The sequence below is a fragment of the Sinohyriopsis cumingii genome, chromosome 15 (genome assembly GCF_028554795.1).
Source record: "Sinohyriopsis cumingii isolate HCF-2022 chromosome 15, ASM2855479v2, whole genome shotgun sequence".
NCBI lineage: Eukaryota > Metazoa > Mollusca > Bivalvia > Unionida > Unionidae > Sinohyriopsis > Sinohyriopsis cumingii.
This window is the reverse complement of record NC_142975.1, coordinates 2,537,035-2,552,974: the sequence shown is the minus strand read 5'-3', so window position 1 is coordinate 2,552,974 and position 15,940 is coordinate 2,537,035. Positions and strand designations below refer to the sequence as shown.

General features: G+C 32.8%; 1 protein-coding gene across 1 annotated transcript; it reads right to left on the bottom strand.

Annotated features, from left to right (window-relative positions):
* Window positions 1-1,680: 1,680 nt before the first annotated feature.
* On the bottom strand, window positions 1,681-12,301 carry LOC149781123 (regulator of G protein signaling loco-like). The gene is made up of 10 exons (XM_089934676.1): window positions 11,486-12,301; window positions 10,205-10,384; window positions 8,163-8,249; window positions 6,261-6,407; window positions 5,814-5,978; window positions 4,923-4,980; window positions 4,523-4,590; window positions 3,483-3,680; window positions 2,532-2,622; window positions 1,681-1,826 (listed from the first exon to the last, which is right to left on the bottom strand). Exons 1-10 carry the CDS (start codon window positions 11,681-11,683, stop codon window positions 1,681-1,683), a joined length of 1,338 nt encoding a protein of 445 aa, XP_089790802.1. The 5' UTR covers window positions 11,684-12,301.
* Between the last annotated feature and the right edge of the window lie 3,639 nt (window positions 12,302-15,940).

Sequence of the window (15,940 nt, the reverse complement as noted above, 5' to 3'; positions counted from 1 at the left end):
AGGTAACAAGAAATGGTACTCTGGTAAATCAACAATTCCAAACAATGCTAACCCTAGCCAATAGCAGGTAACAAGAAATGGTACTCTGGTAAATCAACAATTCCAAACAATGCTACCCCTAGCCAATAGCAGGTAACAAGAAATGGTACTCTGGTAAATCAACAATTCCAAACAATGCTACCCCTAGCCAATAGCAGGTAACAAGAAATGGTACTCTGGTAAATCAACAATTCCAAACAATGCTACCCCTAGCCAATAGCAGGTAACAAGAAATGGTACTCTGGTAAATCAACAATTCCAAACAATGCTACCCCTAGCCAATAGCAGGTAACAAGAAATGGTACTCTGGTAAGTCAACAATTCCAAACAATGCTACCCCTAGCCAATAGCAGGTAACAAGAAATGGTACTCTGGTAAATCAACAATTCCAAACAATGCTACCCCTAGCCAATAGCAGGTAACAAGAAATGGTACTCTGGTAAATCAACAATTCCAAACAATGCTAACCCTAGCCAATAGCAGGTAACAAGAAATGGTACTCTGGTAAATCAACAATTCCAAACAATGCTAACCCTAGCCAATAGCAGGTAACAAGAAATGGTACTCTGGTAAATCAACAATTCCAAACAATGCTAACCCTAGCCAATAGCAGGTAACAAGAAATGGTACTCTGGTAAATCAACAATTCCAAACAATGCTACCCCTAGCCAATAGCAGGTAACAAGAAATGGTACTCTGGTAAGTCAACAATTCCAAACAATGCTAACCCTAGCCAATAGCAGGTTAACAAGAAATGGTACTCTGGTAAATCAACAATTCCAAACAACAATGCTACCCCTAGCCAACAGCAGGTAACAAGAAATGGTACTCTGGTAAATCAACAATTCCAAACAACAATGCTACCCCTAGCCAACAGCAGGTAACAAGAAATGGTACTCTGGTAAATCAACAATTCCAAACAATGCTACCCCTAGCCAATAGCAGGTAACAAGAAATGGTACTCTGGTAAGTCAACAATTCCAAACAATGCTACCCCTAGCCAATAGCAGGTAACATGCAGAAAAAAAATCAACTTAACATATGATGTCTACCTATTCTAACAACAGAAAAATTAAGGGATTAAACCATGAACCCCTTTGAATGTACTACACAAATGCATGGCCACTTGTCAATTAAGAAAGTAAACAAGAAAGAATGACAGTCGTAGTGACCATTATACTGAAACAAAACATTTAAAAAGGTAATAACTGTCACCTTAACTAAACCCAAAAAAGATGGGAGACGATGTTGTTATGAAATCACTTCATCACTTGTGGAGCTATGTTCATCACAAGCATCATTTCAATGTATTAATTTACATATCTAAAACAGAGTTGACAAAACAAATAAATGAGACAACGTATGTATCAGAATGTTTTGAATGGTTCCTAAGCTATCGTGGTTACAAGAAATGGCTGTAATAGAGATTTAGTAAAAGAAGGTCATTCACTCAAACACAGCTGGATTAAAAATAAATCTTTAAATGGCAAATCTACCTGTAATTAGAAATTCGCCTACGGAATGCCATCATTTATACTGAACGACTCAAGAGCAACTGTGACTACGACAAAATGTTGGATTGACAGACAGTTGGCCCCTGTATCATAATGTAAGGCCCCAATAAAGACTAGCATCTTACCATTATTTGGGTGTCTTCTGACCTCGCTCTTCTGCGATGCAAATGTGGCCTTTGGTAGCATCTTTGCCTACATTTGATTCTTTGCTACAATTGCGGTGGACTCTTTTTTCAATAAACACAAAGAGAGATGATCTACGCCTTTGGTTTCCTGTAAGGACAAGTAGAAAATAAAATGTAAGATCCAGGCAGATTTATAAATAGGCTACACTGCCTCACTATCAAGAAAAAGTACAAAAATATAAAAATTAAAATCAACATTTTAATATGATACATGTTGATTAATATTACTACTATTATCGAATGATAAATAATATATTACAAACATCATAATAAATTCAATGTACATTATCCAAACAAGACCAGTTGATAGCATTCACTGTTGTGATCTGATTCAAGCAATGCGATTTGTAATTCACTAGAATCCTTTAATACTTAAAGCTCATTCATGCTGATCTAATTAACCTCTGAAGCAATTATTTAAAAATTTGGTAACAGTTTGTCAAATCCATCCTTTTTACATCAAATTACCTGGTTGTAGGGTACATATTGTCTTGTGTGGTATTTACCATTCCATATACACTCAACGGTCTTTCATCAGGTCACGTTTCCAATCTCAAGGTGTAAACAATAATTTGCTATTATATCAGGTACACTTACCATACAGTTGGTATTTTTTTGCAGACATACACTTCAGCACTTTATTGTGGCAAGTTAATGATTATAGATCTAGACCAATTAAAATATTTAAGCTAAAGGTAAGCAGTGTTTTACAAACTCAATAAATGACTATCTGTCCATTACTAAAAATTCCAGTTTACAGCAAATCATCAATTGCTTGTCAAATGTAACTTACCTTGACAATCATTTCTGGACACAACTACAACTCGCTGGTTGTCCAGTGAAGACACCAGACCTTCTAAATCTAGAAAAGCTGTAGGATCAGACTGAAAGATATAGAAAATATTTCCATGTTAATCACAAAAAAAGCTGTCAAATTTGAAAAATTACTAATGCCGATCCAAAGCAGTTCTATCACTTGGGTATTTGCAATGATTATTTTGATGATGATGACTGAAGTCCCACAAACGTGGAAAACTTAATTACAATATTCACCCCACCCCACCCATTTGGAATACGTAACACAAAGGGGCATTAATTACAGAATATATGGTACATCTTTGCACATTAATGGTGTTCACAACCACAAAATTGTTATGTATTTCAATATGATAGTATATATTTCAATGTGATGATATGTATTACAATATGACGATAAACAAAAAATTAAAAAAATTATAACATGCAAATACCAATTTCTCCTTGCAAAAAAAAGAAAGACAGTTTGTCCACTTCAAAGATGTATGCCTCATCAAATTAAATGGTATATATAATATGTATTAATTATAGTAATTATTAATTTAATCTATTCTCATGGTAGGAAACTTGTTCATTTGGAAATCACAATGAATAAGGCAAACATTTTCTATTTTAAGTAACTGATTTCTCCCAATCAGTAAGCTCACAATCCAAAAGGCTGTCAGACTGAATTCAAACAAACATTTAATGTGAATTCATTTTACATTGATTATGAAAGGATGTATTACATTTTGTAATTTTATATTTACTCTCTTAAATCTAAAACTCAAATGTAAAAGAAGCTAGAATGTTCATTTTTAGCCACATTTCGAAAGTTATGTGCCATGTACCATGAATGAGACAACATACAAAGTCAACTGCATCTAAAGTTCTTCAATTATCATTAGGGGTTGTGGCAATGCTAAATGCAAAAAGGAAATGCTCTTACCAAGTAAATTTCAATACTATCCATCTTAAATCCATATTTGTGCAGAATTGGTTTGAGGACTACTCGGATCACTCTAGTAGGCTTGACCTTGACATCTATTGATTTCTTGTTGGGCAGGTCTATCCAGAACAGGACTCGTTTCTTGACAATAACCTCCTTAGATCCGAACATCTGGGTATCTTTCGATGGGTTCCGTGGCTGGAAAAAGGATTAAAGATCTTAGTGTTGATAATCACATTTAAGTATTGGTATTTATAAAGGATTAAAGATCTTAGTGTTGATAATCACATTTAAGTATTGGTATTTATAAAGGATTAAAGATCTTAGTGTTGATAATCACATTTAAGTATTGGTATTTGATAATCACATTTAGGTATTGGTATTTATTACCATCTGATTATCACTCATACATTCTTGTAAAATCTTATCAATGAAATTTTAGTATTTTTCTTCAACGTGTGTTTGTGTCTGTGTCTTTCCAATAGGTTCCCAAGTGTCCGTGGTTCTTACTGGACACTGTCCCAAATTCTTCAACCATAATACTAGCCACCATGTATAACAACAATGTATCAAAAAATGGCATTAAAACCACCACAAAATCAATATTTATTAGAAAGTTGTGACCCTGAATTGGTTTTCCTGGGGATAAACAGAGACTCTGGGGCTTTTCTTTTTTGCATATCTAACATCTTTTCATGCAAAGCTGGCAAATATGGCAAAGTATGTACGCACACACAAACAAAATTAATCTACCATTTTAATTTGTATAATGATCATCCAATTGATGATGAATATTGCATCAGATCATCTTTAAAGTTCTGATTATATAATAAAACAACACTTTTTGCCAGCAATGGCTCTGTTTTGAAGTCAACATTTACCAGCAAATGTATCTAACATATAGCAACACATTGATGTCTTTTTGAGGGCTGAGCTTTCTTCCTTGAAGTGCTGTGGCTACTGCCTACACTTGAGTTAAGGGTTAGATTAGTGGGCAAAGTTAAGGTGGTGGAGGAGGACCTCGTGGTGTTGTTATTTACCTCTCTTTCTTTGTTCTTCTTCTCTTTTTTAGCCTCAGTATCAGACTTCATACTGCTCTGACTGGCCTCTGTAAAATAATGTGTTCTACTCAGGCATGATTGAACTTGTATTTATGCATTTACCAAGCATTCATTGCAATAATATGATTATTTATTATCACCATTAAAGGAAGGATTAATAAAATATTTTAGTTCTCCTACAAAACGTCCACATTTTAAGCACAACAACAATCTAATAAATCATATATACTGTTTAGCACATCAGCAGCCAGAATATATTCTGTCCAAATGTGATGTGTATTGGCATTTTCTTATAACCAATTTGTGTTGACAGTTTAATTTGCAAACTTTGTTGTATTAGAAACCTTTCATAATGTAGTATTTTATTAGCATTACATACTCTGTCTCCAAGGTAGTAGTGACCTCCTCCTCTTTCCTTTATCCTCATTTTCCTCTCCCTGAAAGAGAATGCTAAATGAAGACATGGTACCAAATGTAAGATGAACAGAAAAATATAACCTAGTCCCAAACTCACCATGTGGCAAGTCATAAAAAGTTCAGCCATTTATAGACTGAATCTGAACTCTTTCAAAAAGATTCAGGAAACTTTGCAATTGTTGATAGCAGGAGCTAAAACTCTTCTTTTATTGGCAGAAAAGAAAAATAGGGTGCATGCTTAGCAACCTTCCATAATTTCATATTTTATGAGCATTACATACTGTGTCACTGTGTCTTCAATGTGGTAGTTTTAAAACTAAGTTTGATAAATAATGGCAAGTGGGTCTTGGTGTATTATACAAAATGTACAGCTTGGACATACCTATTGATAAACACACAAATACAGACATGAAGAAACTAAATTGTGCAACTTAGCAAATTCTTAAACAGGGATATTATCCATTATTGGTATGCACAAATTTGGGCGAACTGTAAAACTTCAGATCTCAAAGTTATTAGTGTTCTTTGCTTGTAGCCGGGTAGATATGCCAATGTTACTTATTGTTTATACTCGCATATAAGCTGAATAATTTATTACAAATAAATGCCTGGAATAAGGGTGGGGGTCAGATTACCTGCAGACCAAGGTCGATACTTTAAAAAAAAATTGTAATGGCTGTAAATCTTCAGACATTTAAAAGTAATTTTTTTCCATGTCCTAAAATTGATATGCATCTAAGAAACCTTTTTTTTATGTCTGAACACTTATTAAACTGCTATAAAATATGATAATTTTGTTATTATTTTGCATCAGCATCTTTTCTGATTTCTAAGAATATAAATCAGTGTCTACCTTCTTCTTCGAGTCTTTTTCTTTCTCATCAGTTTCTTTTCCATTTTTATTTTCTTCTTGTGAAATATCCAGTGGTTTTCCCTCCACCTCCCTAAGCAGACAGGTCTTATAGAGATCGGACTTGATGAATCTGGCATAGCTGTCCTGCTTCATTAGTCGGTAGATCTGCAATACAGAACTATGACACTTAGCATCTAAAATGGTATAACACCTCATATAATTAACTTGCACCACATTAGGTCATCACACACACATATACATTTATCTCTCTCTCTCTCTCATATATCTATATCAATGTAATTTTTCCTGATACAAAACATGCTGGCTAGAATGGACTGTAGTTAACCTAAAAGCAATGAAAATTACAACTACATGTTTCATTAAATTAATGGAAAATAATAGATCATCCATAAATTTACCTTTTTCTGCAAAAGTGATCATTCTTACCTGATGCTGGGCCACATCAAATATTTGAGGAGTTGGGACATCCAACTGAGAGTCTGCTTGTTGCCTAGCAACACTATCAATATTCACAGGCTCTGAGGCACGTACAGATAGATGTTTATTGAAGATTTCTTTTGCCTGCACATTTCTCTGGAAGAGATATAAAAGAAAACTTGAATAAATATTATTTTATATGGTACAATTCATACAAAACTGATGCACTAGATCAAATAATTGAAAGGTAACAAAAAAGTTTAACTAAAAATATATTATCAGGTGTAACTTATAAACAATCAGACTAACTTAATAAACTACCCTGGCACTTTCATTTTATTTAGTAGTATTTTTTTTAATAGCAAGACAGACAGCTTTATATATATGGGGGTGGGGTAGTACTAATTTCAGGTTATGTAATTTATTTTCATATGTAACTTTTAAACATAATCAACAGATTTAACAAACTACCATGCACTTTGATTTTAATTCATACTACTTTTCTTTATTAGAAAGAATGATAAATAATTTGATGACATTATATATATATATATATATATATATATATATATATATATATATATATATATATATATATATATATATTGGAGGGAAAATGTATTAACATAGTATTAACTGATATATTTTTAACCACATTTTACTTGTGCATATATTTTTGTTGGATTTTAAAAAAAGAAAATAAACATATACTTAGTAAGCATCATGATGTTTTCTTTTATCCCATATTGCCAGGTATTGCATTATAATCAATTCAAGTACAATGCTTTTAAAATACATTTGTCAGTCAATGGATATTAAATTTGTATAATCTGGGTCCATAGCAGTCTTATACTGTATATACCCATTTATAAGTCAAGTCAACTGCAAACTTCACAGACCCAGATCTGCTGTCACATAATATGCTGCAGATCTTGGTCTGTATAGTTTGTAAATGGTAATCAACACAACAAGCGATGTAGACCCTGGTCTGCAGGCACATTATGTGACAGCAGATCTGGGTCTGTTTAGTTTGTAAATGGTAATCAACACAACAAACAATGTAGACCCTGGTCTGCAGGCACATTATGTGACAGCAGATCTGGGTCTGTTTAGTTTGTAAATGGTAATCAACACAACAAACAATGTAGACCCTGGTCTGCAGGCACATTATGTGACAGCAGATCTGGGTCTGTTTAATTTGTAAATGGTAATCAACACAACAAACAATGTAGACCCTGGTCTGCAGGCACATTATGCTTTGGTAGATCAGGATCTTTGTTGTTTTTTACAATCTGACATGACATGTAATCAATTACATATTGGTATCTGGAATTGCGGTATGATGAAGAGCATTATAATGAGAGTGAGCTGTAAACAGTGAGTTCAGGAATGAGACAAATTTTTGTCTTTATCTCACATGAACAATTTTATCTTTTAAGGACAGCATCTTTTTGTTTAAGTAAACAAAGCAAATTTTGCCAGCTGGCAATCGAAAAAAGCGAAAAATGTGACTACCAGAGTCAGCATATCATAGCATCAATCAAGACCAATAACAATAAAATGGCGTCAAAATTCCTGACTATATGCAATGGATTTTACATTCAACCAATCAAAAGGCATGTTATAGTTTACATTATGAATTTTTGCTTAATATCAGCAACCTGCATTAGGCATATGACAGCCCAGATCTAGCATTAGGCATATGACAGCCCAGATCTAACATTAAGCATATGACAGTCCAGATCTAGCATTAGGCATATGACAGCCAGATCTAGCATTAGGCATATGACAGTCCAGATCTAGCATTCATGTAACCACTGGGCATAATATTTGCTGGTTATAGAGAGCTGGTAGGTCTTGCAAAGTAAACAAGACAAAAACTAGGTTTAGTTAGGAAACGTTCTACTCTACCATCTCTTGACTGGTGATCTGTTTATATTTTTCCACTGTCGTCCAGAAGATGATGTTCTCCTCACTGAATTCCTTTTTCAAGAACTCCTGTAATGAACAAAATTACTTAACTGAAGCAGTGGAAAACCGATATTCTTACAACCCATCTTCACCAGCCAAGGTTTCGATTGATAACCCTATCTACACCGTGGCAGATCAAAGATATATTGGTACTTTGCCCTTGTGACATGTATTGGATTTCATGAGTTGACCTTTTGGTATGTAATGACAGCTAACCAACAGCATGGTGCATTTTACATGTACTGAAAATGGCTGAGGCAATTAAGCTTCAAAGGATACCTTATAAGTTTAACATCGAAAATATGATTTTCACAGGTGCCTAATGAGTGAAAGGTATTTATGCAAACATGAATCGGCAGTGGATAATTTCTTATTGGTCAGTCCATCCAATCTGTGTGCAGCTCTTGATCATGCAGGAACAGTGTTCAAATTTAAACAACTTAATTTTGATTGGATGTAATGAAATTTACAGTCCCGAAACACAGGAACATCTGCTTGATACATCAAGGTGTAGATAGGAATATCATATCAGAACATTAGCTAGTGAAGATACATACAACCTTGCAATCAATGTTTCAAATCAGTCAATATATATATTTAAATGTAGTGAGTTGGGCCAAAATGTTACAAAACTGTAGGTGGTGGTTGGGGCACCGATGATCTATAATGTTAAACTTTGCAGCACCCCCCCTCCTGTCTCTGGCTGATAGATGATACCAACATTGTGGCATGTCTGCTGAACCAGCCTTGCATAATTAACCTTGGTAGGAACCAATTACTTTTGTCAAGATTATATATATATATATATATATATATATATATATATATATATATATATATATATATATATATATATATATATATATATACATACATACATACATACATTAAATGCCTATTCATTGCTACTTATCTATTGCTCTAATGTCTACTCCAATTGTAGTTGAAAGGTACACTTCTGGTTTGTCATGCAATGAAATGTAACATTCAGTCCTGATTGGTGGTTGTTGTCCAGAATAAAACAATGACTGTAGCTTTGTCACTATGTGGAAGCATTGCATAAAAACCCAATCAAATAAGATTCATTAGCTTCATGCAAAAGCAACCATTGAATGTTCTGTATAGCTCTTAAATTAAACACGGAAATAAATTAGGAATGTCTCCTTTTCTGTACATAACGTATATGTAAGTAACTGAACATAATGGTGGGTTATCAAACAATAGTACAGAATCTGTCAGAGAGCAGATTCCAATCCACATTAGTTCTAGTCAGATGCAGTGCACATTTTGCACACCAGACTCTTTGTTTTCATGTCTTAATTTGTAGAAATGGAGAAGGTGTTGTCAGTAATGTTTTTTTTCACTGTTGAAATGCATGGGGCCACAGCAGTTGTTTTGCCTATGCTATAAGTACAATATGATGGATTTGGTTGTAAGTCATCTTACCTTTCACACTCAGGCCTGTTGTATATAAGATTTTCCTACCAGGAGGAAATTGCACAATTTGTTTCTGTTTTGAAGATAACACTTTAATGCCTTCCAAAAGATAGTGATGACACAAGTTTTAAAGCATTCACGCAGAGAAGAAGAGATGATTGTGTTCAAAAATGAGTCCTGTATCTGATCAAATGTAATGTATAGGGCTGAATTAAAATCACTGACAAGTAACTGGTGGTCTGTCTGCAAGTATTTTTGGGGGAACTCATGGCAGGGATGAGAATGGCATATAAAAATACTATGTCTGTCTGTCTAACCTGCATACTGGAAATAAATACAACCAAGAGGTCGACACAAATAAAACGTTCACCACCTCACCAATGACTGACCAACCTACCAATGACTGATGAAATGTTTATCAAGTTCATATGTGTATTGATAATGTATCATATTGCAGGTTGTGTATCAGTTATGGTATCATTTCAACCCTACTTATGACTGACAGCCAAAAAAACATATTTGTAGATTTAATTTTCATTACTTACTGTGAATACATATAATCCACTGATATCCAGAAGAAGTTTATCAAAGTTGACTGCCCATCCTGCAACTCTCCCAAATTCATCTTTCTCCTCCTCCTCCTGAACATGGTTAATGATGCTGTTGACACTGTTTGATGCCAAAAGCTGACTGCTGAATGAATCTGTGCCTATCTCATCCAAGGACTAAGACATAAGTATAAACAACTTCGATATACTTGTACATTTCAGTAAACATTTCTATATCATGTAATTCCATTGATTAATAATAAAATTAAAGTGCATTTTATTACAGGACTGCACCACCCTATCAAACCTCACCCTTTACATTAATTATAAAATAAAAAGAAATGCTATTTTGTCTCTCTCACCTAAGATCAGCCTTTTGATAATGTCACTAAAATAATAATAATAATAATAATAAAAATAACCATAATCATATTATTATTATCATTATTATAATTTTTATTATTATTATTATTATATTTATTATCATTATTATTATTATTATTATTATTATCATTCATTCAGTGTGATGCATCCATATGCTCCATTATTCACCATTTCACACCTAACACCTCTGTTCCTCAGACACTATTTATAGGAACTCAATTGGAGTCAACTGATTTATTCAATATTGTTTTTGTCTATCATTTTTTAATATCTATTAGATTATTTCAAGTAAAATGTTTTTTTTTATATAGATGGAGGCAAAAGTGGAGGCATTCAAAACAACATTCCTGAAAAATTTCAGCGATAATGACATTTTATATTTGTTCCAAAGTTGTAGAAAACTGTTTTCTTCAGGTGCTATATTTTCTAACATTTTCTATGCAGCTTAACAAGAAACACAGTGATCTTATTAAAATTTAATTTGCAGCAAGTTTAACCTGCAAATAGATCCATGACATAATTTGAGGGTGAAACAACAAGGAATGTGAACAGGACTTTGGTAAAATTATTCAGATCTCTGTTGTCCACATACCCAGCAACTTGGAAAGAAGCAGTAAGGATTAAACCATCTTTGATGCAAAATAAATGAAGTCATTCAACAATTAAAAAATGTAAAATTACACATATCAAGTCTGTTAACAATTAGAATACAAAATGTTTCTATGAAACTAGGGATGGAACAACCCATATCCCTAAGGATGATTAATAATTTTTTTAAAAATCACCATTTTAAATGAATATAAAAAGTACACCCTCTGATTAGTTAATACAAGATGTAAACTAATGTCAATTAAAAATTAATTAAATTTAATATTATGATATGTAAATTATTACCTGATGAAGTATCCCTAAAGAATGCCTCTTCTGGTACTGATACGACTTTTTTCCAAGTTTATGTGAAGCAATAAGTCCTTGAGTCAGGTTCTCTATATACTTTGACCTGTGACACAATTCTTTGTCCGATGAGTAAATATGACCATAATTCTCTGCCTGGAGAGCGGCTTCACTGAGAAAACTAATATCAGGAAACATGTTGAAAATGTTCAAAATGAACTGATAGCAAAACTAATAGCACAAATGACACTATTAAATGGCTGTAACACTATGTCATATCACATATGACTAACAGAATTTCAAATATGTGTAAACACAATTAGTTTAAGATAAATCCCTGGAGAACTCCCTGAATCTTAGGTGATTTAATCTAGTGATTAATTTCCATGCTAACACAAGCCTTTATATACCCTTTCCATGTCTGAAATCTATTTACCAACTTTTATGCTACAGATGATTTTGTGACACCATTCAATAATCAAGCCTCAACAATGGATTAAGCTTTGAGTGAACTCAGGCTGTGCTCAGCCAATCAGAATGAAGCTTATATGATGGGTAGACAATCGGAAAGCTTGGTTAATGGATATTCAGATCAGTGCAACTGTCACTGGGCTTGGGGTGAGACAATAGCTCAACTCAGGTAAATAATGGGGCATAGATTTTGCATCTTGGTCACATGTGTTTTTATAAAAAATGAGTTTGGATGATGACCAGTGTCAATCATGTACGCATTCTTATCTTTTTAATTTTGTGATGTTCTAAAAATGGCTTGGACTCTGATTTTTCAGTTCTTTCTTTTGTAATCCAATCTTTCTATTTAATTTTAAATATATGACAAAACTAATATCTATAAAGACTATACAATATTAAATTAATATCCAGAATATTCATTGAAATTAATACATGAGCATGATGATTTTAAAAACTCAAACTTGAAGAAAGTATGATAAATTTGTTCATAAAGAGTGTCTCCTATATTTTGTATTCATCATCAAACCAAATGCAGAAGAAAAAAAGAAGAAAATTTATCAAAGTTTTCTTTATTTTCAAATTCTGAAACATAACAAAAGATCTTGCTTATTCCAAAATGTTTTTTTTGTGTAAATCTTAGTATAAAATTTGTCCTATCAAAGATAAATAATAGCATTTTCTTTAAAGCCTGTAACATTTGCATGTAGACCATTACTATGTGTGTGTGTGTGTGTTTGTGTGTGTGTGTTTGTGTGTGCATGTATTTGTGTGTGTGTGTGTGTGAGTGTTTGTGTACTGATGTTAAAATTTAATAACCATACCAACACTCCAGTGTAGAATGGACCTCATCTATAATGGGCAACATCGTATGTGTACCCAGTAGTGCAAGACATTGTACTACACGTAATGAGTTTTTAGACATGTTTTGGTTACTACACATATGAGTTTTAGACATGTTTTGGTTACTACACGTAATGAGTTTTTAGACATGTTTTGGTTACTACACGTAATGAGATTTTAGACATGTTTTGGTTACACAGTGCAAATATGCATCTCAAAGCGTATGTGAATGCATTTCTTGATACCAGTTAATGCATGGTTATATTGATACCAGTTAATGCATGGTTATATTGATACCAGTGAATGCATGGTTATATTGATACCAGTGAATGCATAGTTACATTGATACCAGTTAATGCATGGTTATATTGATACCAGTTAATGCATGGTTACATTGATACCAGTTAATGCATGGTTATATTGATACCAGTTAATGCATGGTTATATTGATACCAGTTAATGCATGGTTATATTTATACCAGTTAATGCATGGTTATATTGATACCAGTTAATGCATGGTTATATTGATACCAGTGAATGCATGGTTAGATTGATACCAGTGAATGCATGGTTAGATTGATACCAGTGAATGCATGGTTATATTTATGCCAGTTAATGCATGGTTATATTGATACCAGTTAATGCATGGTTATATTGATACCAGTTAATGCATGGTTATATTGATACCAGTGAATGCATGGTTATATTTATACCAGCTAATGCATGGTTATATTTATACCAGTTAATGCATGGTTATATTGATACCAGTGAATGCATGGTTATATTTATACCAGTTAATGCATGGTTATATTGATACCAGTTAATGCATGGTTATATTGATACCAGTTAATGCATGGTTATAGTGGTACCAGTTAATGCATGCTTATACTGATACCAGTTAATGCATGCTTATACTGATACCAGTTAATGCACGGTTATATAAGCTCTGTGAAATGTTTCTTGAAGATAGATTTAAATAATGGATACCCAGATTAAAATTTTATCAATTAAGATTATAGGTCTTCACAGTTCCAGTTTCAAAATAAGAGATATTTTCTGCTGGTTTAAACACATTAATGTATATATCCATAATGTATGTATCCATCATGTATGTATCCATCATGTATGTATCCATAATGTATATATCCATAATGTATGTATCCATCATGTATGTATCCATAATGTATGTATCCATCATGTATATATCCATAATGTATGTATCCATCATGTATGTATCCATAATGTATGTATCCATAATGTATGTATGCATAATGTATATATCCATATTGTAAATATCCATAATGTATGTATCCATAAAGTATGTATCCATAATGTATGCATCCATAGTGTATGTATCGATAGTGCATGTATCCATAATGCATGTATCCATAGTGTATGTATCCATAGTGCATGTATCCATAATGCATGTATTTATAATGTATGTATCCATAATGTATATATCCGTAATGTATCCATAATGCATGTTTCCATAATGTATGTATCCATAAAGTATGTATCCATAAAGTATGTATCCATAAAGTATGTATCCATAATGTATATATCCATGTCTACAGGAGAACCACAGAAGATTTGAGATTGAGATAAATTCTCATAGATTTATCAGTTAATGGAGTCCTGACAGACTTATGATGGTGAGTCAATACAATCAAAATGATCATAAAGCAAAGTTTTTTAAGGAATTTGAAGGAGATATACATTTTGATAATTCCTCTTATTATTTGTGCTGACTGAAATATTGTTCCAACATGGAGGTTGACTGCATAATAAATACTGAATGGCCTGAGCAGCAGTCCAGCACATCTTATCCAATTAGCAATCATTCTTGCATTCTAGAAGAAAATTTATAGCAATTAGAAACCAATCTCACTACTTAATGTAGATTACGATGTTGATTATGCATCCACTGCTAATTGGGTGAAGAAAGTCCTTCCTATTATCATTAGTGACAGCCAAAAGGATTTTTATAAAAGTGAGATTTATTTGGTGAAAATACTAGAACATGGTATGACCAGATGCAAAATCCTGAGAAAAGTAAAAGAATCTGGTCTTCTCTTACTGATAATCTTTCAAAATACTTTTATCTCAGTTGAAGAAAGTGTTCTGAAATCTTTTAACTTTGGAGAATCCATTTGTCATCAGGTTAAGGATAATTTGTATAATTTAAACACTGTATCATTAATAATGGGAATTTATCCCCATTGTTTTATTTTGGCAAGAAGTTGTTGCCAGGGAGACACTTTAGCACCTGATTTATTTATAATAGGATTTAATCTTCTTACACTGGAACTAAAATGGAACACAAATATTACAAGCATTTTCTATAATGAAATGGATTGAAATCAAGTTAGAAATTAGGGCAGTACACAGCAATTTCTGAACTAGTGTATCTTTCTGATTCTGAAATAGATGTAACCTATATATATATATATATATATATATATATATATATATATATATATATATATATATATATATATATATATATATATATATAATTTATGTTTCAAGACATTCTTTCTTTCTTACTTAACCTTTCTGTCATTTTCTAGCATCACTATGTTGTTTTCCTTTTTGTCCTATAATTAAACATATTCTTTGCAAAATACAATCTTGATGACATGAGTTGAATTTACACTGGTTGCAAACTTTTAGCGGTTACTCTTTGTGCCAGAATATGACACTTGGGTAACTGAACAATATCAAGATAGATCTGCCATTTGATGACAACAGAGCGAAGTCTGTGTTACTTGTGTTTTGACCCATTACAAATGACATACATTTTGTCAGCTGATATTTGATTGGCTCTAACCATAGTTTTAAGATCTCCAGGCCAGAATTGGAACAAACATTGACCCTGTAGTGCCAGTACAAAATGTTCCTGCACTAAAACTTGAGCTGAATTGAAAATGCTGACTTCTGATTGGATGGTGTCTAATCACTCAACAATCAGATGTCAGCATGCAAGTTTGAGTGTGAAAATTCTTTGATATCTTGTGGCCTAGCAATCTTTGTTTACTCTTTGGTTCATTTTAAACACTACAAAGAATGTATATTTCAGATATGAAAAATGTTCAAATTATCCACTCAGTCACAGCTTTGTTAAATGTAAAATACCTTGGCACA